Source organism: Myotis daubentonii, chromosome X, assembly GCF_963259705.1.
Source record: "Myotis daubentonii chromosome X, mMyoDau2.1, whole genome shotgun sequence".
In the NCBI taxonomy this organism is placed as follows: Eukaryota; Metazoa; Chordata; class Mammalia; order Chiroptera; family Vespertilionidae; genus Myotis; species Myotis daubentonii.
In genome coordinates this window covers 16,332,554-16,340,973 of record NC_081861.1, presented here as the reverse complement: position 1 = coordinate 16,340,973, position 8,420 = coordinate 16,332,554, and the positions used below count along the sequence as shown (strand labels likewise).

General features: G+C 48.8%; 1 protein-coding gene across 1 annotated transcript in view; it reads left to right on the top strand.

The window, feature by feature from the left end:
- Nucleotides 1–3,687: 3,687 nt before the first annotated feature.
- The window catches only part of FMR1NB (FMR1 neighbor), a 49,095-nt gene continuing 44,362 nt past the window's right edge, over nt 3,688–8,420 (top strand). The window contains exon 1 of the mRNA XM_059678623.1: nt 3,688–4,009. Coding sequence (XP_059534606.1) covers nt 3,688–4,009 — 322 coding nt within the window. The remainder of the gene's footprint in view (nt 4,010–8,420) is intronic.

Here is an 8,420-nt window from a genome sequence, read left to right as displayed (position 1 = left end):
TGATCTCCAGCTTGGGGCAGTGGACAAGGATGAGGCTAGATATTTAAATAGGAAAGCATAATTGACATAGTGGTGTTCCGTGAAGAAATGGGAGTGAATATATCACTGGAGGTGGGTGGCTAGAGAACACAAATAGTAGGTAGTAGTGGGCTAAATCTTGGGGCATGCCTACATTTAGCCAATAGGATGAGGATTAGAAGGACATGAGAATCCTGCTTTATCATAGCAATTATCCATTAAAATGTTTTTAGTCAGAGGATACCATGTGCCACTCACTATTTAGACACTGAAAATACATCAATAAACAAGGCAAACAAGATCTCTGCTTTCATAGAGCTTACAGTCCAATAGGGATACATAGTTTTGCTTAGGGAAAGAGGAAGGTTAATAGTTTCAAATGTTGTAAAGATTTTGAGGAGGATAAATACTTCAGTGGTCTTGGAATTTGAAAATTGTAAGGTGAAGGAGCCATGCAGCCAGTTTCATTCCAAAGATAATGACCAAGAGTTGTGATGGGAGGGAAGTCAGAGATTCAGATAGTAAAATATGAAAGAAGAGGATAGAACTTTCTGGAATTTAGTAAGCCCTTGAAATGCTGAAAATGAAGCAGTTGCTATAATCAGATAATGTAAGCTTCAAAAGAGAGGAGGTTTAACACAAGCATTAAAAACATGATTTGGGGTAACAAAGCATCTAAAGAGTTTATTGACCCCTTTTCTTCACCTGGAAGTGAAAGGAGAGTTTCCGGGGCAGTGAGGAACCCCAGGGAGGGTCAATCAATAAGAAGCCCAACTTCAGCCATTTACTGTTCTATAAACCAGAGAGTGCCTAGTCATGATCTGAGGAATTTTGTCCACCTGAGTTCTTGTTAAAATTTTGGTTTCTAGTGGTATGATATGGATTCCTCAGGAATATTGCACTGTTGTAGAACTGTCATGCCTAGCCTTTACAGAAAACACAGATGCTACAGTTAATTACTAGACATAGTAAGCCAGATCCGGAAGGAATCTTCACAATCAGGCTGTCCACAGCCTGTAATTTTCAGAAGGGTAAACAAAGGCTCAGAGAATGCAACCCATGAGTTGGTCGAGAACTGATATTCCAGCCTGTGTTCTCTCGTTTAATCCCCTGTTCTCTCAGGGCATCTGCATGGTGCCCAGCAATATGATTATTTTCCACATGTGCTCTGACATGAAGAAGGTTGCTATTGGGTGGCAATTGTTCATAAGTCTCTCGAGTTTCTGCATGTCTCAGGAGAGCTTTTGTTATTTGTCTCTGACCCAATAGTCTTGCATACTCTGCTAGAATCTGTGAAACTGTGTCAGGCTACCTTGTAACCCACAGAGTAAAACCTCAGACACTTCACAAGTTCCAAGCAGTGGTTTCAAGAAGCAGTTAATAGTATTTTGTGGGACAGGCATCTTCTGGTCAAATTAAAGAAAAGCTGAGGCAAAACAAGCAAAAACAACAACAATAACAAAAACACAAACCCTGCCCTAACTGGTTTGGCTCAGTGGATAGAGCGTCGGCCTGCGGACTGAAGGGTCCCAGGTTCGATTCCGGTCAAGGGCATGTACCTTGGTTGCGAGCACATCCCCAGTAGGAGGTGTGCAGGAGGCAGCTGATTGATGTTTCTCTCTCATCGATGTTTCTAACTCTCTATCTCTCTCCCTTCCTCTCTGTAAAAAAATCAATAAAATATATTAAAAAAAACACACACACACAAAACCCCCCCACACACTTAAAATATAAAAAAAATAAAAATAAAAAAGCAGTTTCTTTTTGGTCACATCCTTTAAAAAACTAAAGAGCATTATTAATTGCTCCTGTATGTGAGCATGGGGTGGGGTGGAATGTGCTAAATTTTAAGAATTATTTTCATAGGAAACCTCTTTCTCTCTCCCCCGCCCTGTAGAATACCTATTAACATTGGAAAGAACAATAGAATAAAAATTAGTAGCAAGTCATTTTGAAAGCCAGAGTAAAATGTAATAAGAACAAGGCTGGAAATACAGTTGACGGGGGTAGTTTTCACATCCCTTGAAAATTAGAATAAAATAGGTTAGCAAATATGCTAGCACCACCTACAGCATCCCTTTGCAGGCATGCCCAAACCAAGCAATTTTTTCTTTTTAAAAAATATATTTTTATTTATTTCCCGGAGGAAGGGAGAAGGAGAGAGATATAGAAACATCAATGATGAGAGAAAAATCAATGATCTGCTTCTCCTGCACGTCCTCCACTGGGGATCGAGCCCACAACCCGGGCATATTTCCTGACTGGGAATTGAACTGTGACCTCCTGGTTTAAAGGTCAACGCTCAACCAGCTGGGTCAAACCAAACTATTTAATGGGATTTTGCTTATGGTTAGATTTTAGAGCAAGAAGGGGTCTTAGAGACAATGCTAACTCTCTCATTTTACACATGCAATACTGAGGCCCAGCAAGTTGAAGGCACTTAGGATCATCCAATTCATTAGTGGCAAATGATGGGAATACATGTAAGTGTTCTACATTACTCATTAGTGTTCCTCACACACTCTTTGTTTTCATGTTTCCTATGTAAAGAGTTTCTAACTCAACCTTAATTTCTCTGAAGGCAAATATTATTTGTTCCACTTAAAAGCTCGTACTACAGTGTAACAACCTATTGAATATCTACCCTATTCACTATAGTCACTGTGCACATCCAGCACTGCCCCTCACAAATTTCTGCTGTGATGAAAATGCTTCATATTTGCACTGTCAAACATGGGCACCATGAGATAGGTATCTATATATCTATATCTATATCTATATCTATATCTATATCTAACTATATATCTATCTATATCTATACATCTGTCTATATCTATCTATCTATCTATCTATCTATCTATCTATCTATCATCTATCTATATATCTATGTCTATGTCTATGTCTGTCTTTATCTATATTTATTAATATATATATATATATATATATATATATATATATATATATAGCACTGGATATATTGCTACTGTGACTAAGGAACTGATTTCTTAATTCCGTGTACTTAAAAAAAAAAAGTTTTATTGCTTTCAGAGAGGAAGGAAGAGGGAGAGATAGAAATATCCATGATGAGAGAGAATCATGTATCGGCTGCCTCCTGCAAGTCCCCCACTGGGGACTGAGTCCACAACCCGGGCATGTGCCCTTGACCAGAATTGAACCTGGGACCTTTCAGTTCGCAGGCTGACGCTCTATCCACTGAGCAAAACTGCCTAAGGCTTTCCATGTACTTTTTAATTAATTAAAATGTACATTTAAGCAGACACATTTGGCTAGTGGATACTGTAATGAGCAACTGTAGTGACCATAGATGCTACAGTGCCTTTCATAGGACTGAATCTGAGTAGGAATTAACAGTCAAGGCTGGAATCTAAATTCCATTTATCCATTTTGTTGATCTATGACAAACTGCCATGATCGTGGCACAATCGTCAGGCCCTATTTATTTATTCAACAATTAACGAACACTAGAAAGACCAGGCCTTGAATGGGAGAGGGAGCACTAGATATCCAAATGACCGTTAAAAAGGGGCGGGGCCTAACTGCTGGCATGTGCTGCGCAGGGCGTACCACGCATGCGTCAAAGCCCAAGCGCCTGTTGGGTGAAGGGCTGTTGGCTGGGAGGCGTCGTTTGAGGTAGTCGGCAGCGGAGCAATGCCGTCGGAAGGGAGATGCTCGAGAGGGAAGACCAGGCCGAGGAACAAGGCTCTGAAAGGGGCTCGCATAAGGCTGGTCAGATGTGACGAGTCCTATGCTGCCGAAAACCCGGTGGTGAGGTCGCATTTCAGAGGCAGCATCGATCTTGGGCGCCATCCCATCATGGCTGCCACACCTCAGCCCGGCTGGCAGGCGTCCCTGCGCGGCCTGGAAGCTGAGAGGCGCAGGCCTCTGATGAACATGTGGGCCAAAAATCGCTTGGTCCTGTTCCTGCTCACCATCCTTGGCATGACGCTGCTGTGCTACCATTTGGATTTCAGTGAGTATCCACTCTGGGGAGGCCACCAGGGAAGGGGTGCGTAGGCGCCCCATGGCAGCCACCCACGAACCTGCCCTCCCCGCTTCCTCCCTCCCCCCTACAGGCCTCTCTCACCCAATCTCCCTTCATAACCATCCTCACACCCCACAGAAAGCCCTTCTGTCCTCAACTTTACCTCACCAAACACTGAACTCCCTTACTGCCTCACCTTTTTAGAAAAATTGAGGTGAAATTTATGGAATATAAATTTTACCGTTTTACAGTGGACAATTTGGTGGCTACCACCTCTCTTTGGTTCCAAAATATTTTCATAACTCCAAATGAAAATCCACACCCGTTAATAATGTGGTTCCTCCCCATTTTCTAACCCCTGGTCACCCCCAAACTCCACTCTGTCTCTATGGATTGAGCTAGTCTGTGGACATTTCATAGCAATGGTAACATATTTGTACTTTTGTGTCTGGCTTGTTTAAATAGCATAATGGTTTTGAGACTTATCCATGTTGCAGTTTGTATCAGTACTTCATCCTTATCCACTGAGCCAAACCAGCTAGGGCAGTACTTCATCCTTATGAGTGAAAAATATTCCATTGTATGGCTCTACTGCATTTTATTTATCCATTTATAACCTAATGGACATTTGGGTTTCCAGTTGTTGACTATTATGAATAACTAGAGGCCCAATGCACAACAATTTGTGCACTTGGGGGGGGGGGTCACTCAGCCCGGCCTGTGCCCTCTCACAGTCTGGGACCCCTCGGAAGATAACTACCTGCTGGCTTAGGCCTGCTCCCGGGTGGCAAAGGGCAGGCCCAATCCCTAGGTGCAGCCCCTGGTTGGGCTCAGAGCAGGGCCGATTGGGGAGTTGGGGCGCCGCCCCCTGTCATGCACAGAGCAGGGCAGGGCAGATTGGGATGTTGCGATGCCACCCTCAGTCACGCTCAGGGTAGGGCCGACTGGGGGGTTGGGGCACCGCCCCCTGTCACACTCAAGGCAGGGTCGATGGGGAGGTTGGGGCACCAACCCTGTCATGCACAGAGCAGGGCCGATGGGCTGAGGGGGTTGGGGCGCCGCCTCCTGTCACTCACAGAGCAGGACTGATGGGAGGGTTGGGGCGCTGCCCCTTGTCACGCACAGAGCCAGCTGATCTGGGGGTTGGGGCGCCGCCCCCTGTCACGCACAGAGCAGGGCCAACCAGGGGGTTGGGAAGCTCCCCTCTGTCACACACAGAGCAGGGCCGATCCGGGATTTGGGACGCTGCCCCTTGGCATGCACAGAGCAGGGCTGATCAGGGGGTTGGGGTGCTGCCCCCTGTCACCCACAGAGCAGAGTGGATCACAGGGTTGGGGCCCTGCCCCCTGTCAGGCACAGAACAGGGCTGCCCCCTGTCACACTGCTCCAGGGGCTGGGAGGCCTCAAGGCTCTGCTGATCCTGGGGTGTGAGGCCTCGAGGCTCTGCTTGATGCCAGGGCCATGAGGCCTCACGGCTCGGCTGATCTCGGGGCCAGGAGGCCTCGCGGCACCTCTGATCCCGGGGCAGTGAGGCCTCGCTGCTCGGCAGCTTCGGGGCTGTTTGGCTTTGCTCCACCACTTGGAGCCTGCCTATGCAAATTAACTGCCATTTTGTTGGCGGTTAATTTGCATATCACCCTGATTAGCCAATGGGAAGCATAGCAGAGGTACGGTTAATTACCCTTTTTGTCTTTTATTAAATAGGATACCTCTGTGACTATTCCTTTACAATCTGTGTCAACATGTTTTCAGTTCTTTTGAGTATAGACCTAGAGGTGGAAATGTTGGGTCACATGGGAATTACATGGTGAATTTTTTTGAGGAAGTCCTAATCTGTTTACCAGTGTGACTGAACCATTTTACATTGTCACCAACAATGTGTGAGGATCCCAGTTTTATCATTTGCTATAACCTTCCCATTTTTTGATTATCACCATCCTAGCAGGTATGAAGTGGTGGCTTAAGGTTTTCATTAGTAAACTGTCTCATGCTCTTGAGCATTTTTTCACGTGCTTTTGCATTTTTGTATATCTTCTTTGGGGAAATGTCTATTCAAGTTCTTTGACCAATAGAATATAACATTCTATTTTTTTATTTTTGTTTTTACTAAATGCTAGAGGCCAAGTGCACAAAAATTTGTGCACTCCGGGGGGAGGGGGGGGGTCCCTCAGCCTGGCCTGTGCCCTCTTGCAGTCTGGGACCCCTCAGGAGATAACAACCTGCTGGCTTAGGCCTGCTCCCGGGTGGCAAAGGGCAGGCCCAATCCCTAGGTGCAGCCCCTGGTTGGGCTCAGAGCAGGGCCGATTGGGGAGTTGGGGCGCCGCCCCCTGTCATGCACAGAGCAGGGCAGATTGGGATGTTGCGATGCCACCCTCAGTCACGCTCAGGGTAGGGCCGACTGGGGGGTTGGGGCACCGCCCCCTGTCACACTCAAGGCAGGGTCGATGGGGAGGTTGGGGCACCAACCCTGTCATGCACAGAGCAGGGCCGATGGGCTGAGGGGGTTGGGGCGCCGCCTCCTGTCACTCACAGAGCAGGACTGATGGGAGGGTTGGGGCGCTGCCCCTTGTCACGCACAGAGCCAGCTGATCTGGGGGTTGGGGCGCCGCCCCCTGTCACGCACAGAGCAGGGCCAACCAGGGGGTTGGGAAGCTCCCCTCTGTCACACACAGAGCAGGGCCGATCCGGGATTTGGGACGCTGCCCCTTGGCATGCACAGAGCAGGGCTGATCAGGGGGTTGGGGTGCTGCCCCCTGTCACCCACAGAGCAGAGTGGATCACAGGGTTGGGGCCCTGCCCCCTGTCAGGCACAGAACAGGGCTGCCCCCTGTCACACTGCTCCAGGGGCTGGGAGGCCTCAAGGCTCTGCTGATCCTGGGGTGTGAGGCCTCGAGGCTCTGCTTGATGCCAGGGCCATGAGGCCTCACGGCTCGGCTGATCTCGGGGCCAGGAGGCCTCGCGGCACCTCTGATCCCGGGGCAGTGAGGCCTCGCTGCTCGGCAGCTTCGGGGCTGTTTGGCTTTGCTCCACCACTTGGAGCCTGCCTATGCAAATTAACTGCCATTTTGTTGGCGGTTAATTTGCATATCACCCTGATTAGCCAATGGGAAGCATAGCAGAGGTACGGTTAATTACCCTTTTTGTCTTTTATTAAATAGGATACCTCTGTGACTATTCCTTTACAATCTGTGTCAACATGTTTTCAGTTCTTTGAGTATAGACCTAGAGGTGGAAATGTTGGGTCACATGGGAATTACATGGTGAATTTTTTTGAGGAAGTCCTAATCTGTTTACCAGTGTGACTGAACCATTTTACATTGTCACCAACAATGTGTGAGGATCCCAGTTTTATCATTTGCTATAACCTTCCCATTTTTTGATTATCACCATCCTAGCAGGTATGAAGTGGTGGCTTAAGGTTTTCATTAGTAAACTGTCTCATGCTCTTGAGCATTTTTTCACGTGCTTTTGCATTTTTGTATATCTTCTTTGGGGAAATGTCTATTCAAGTTCTTTGACCAATAGAATATAACATTCTATTTTTTTATTTTTGTTTTTACTAAATGCTAGAGGCCAAGTGCACAAAAATTTGTGCACTCCGGGGGGAGGGGGGGGGTCCCTCAGCCTGGCCTGTGCCCTCTCGCAGTCTGGGACCCCTTGGGAGATAACAACCTGCTGGCTTAGGCCTGCTCCCGGGTGGCAAAGGGCAGGCCCAATCCCTAGGTGCAGCCCCTGGTTGGGCTCAGAGCAGGGCCGATTGGGGAGTTGGGGCGCCGCCCCCTGTCATGCACAGAGCAGGGCAGGGCAGATTGGGATGTTGCGATGCCACCCTCAGTCACGCTCAGGGTAGGGCCGACTGGGGGGTTGGGGCACCGCCCCCTGTCACACTCAAGGCAGGGTCGATGGGGAGGTTGGGGCACCACCCCCTGTCATGCACAGAGCAGGGCCGATGGGCTGAGGGGGTTGGGGCGCCGCCTCCTGTCACTCACAGAGCAGGACTGATGGGAGGGTTGGGGCGCTGCCCCTTGTCACGCACAGAGCCAGCTGATCTGGGGGTTGGGGCGCCGCCCCCTGTCACGCACAGAGCAGGGCCAACCAGGGGGTTGGGAAGCTCCCCTCTGTCACACACAGAGCAGGGCCGATCCGGGATTTGGGACGCTGCCCCTTGGCATGCACAGAGCAGGGCTGATCAGGGGGTTGGGGTGCTGCCCCCTGTCACCCACAGAGCAGAGTGGATCACAGGGTTGGGGCCCTGCCCCCTGTCAGGCACAGAACAGGGCTGCCCCCTGTCACACTGCTCCAGGGGCTGGGAGGCCTCAAGGCTCTGCTGATCCTGGGGTGTGAGGCCTCGAGGCTCTGCTTGATGCCAGGGCCATGAGGCCTCACGGCTCGGCTGATC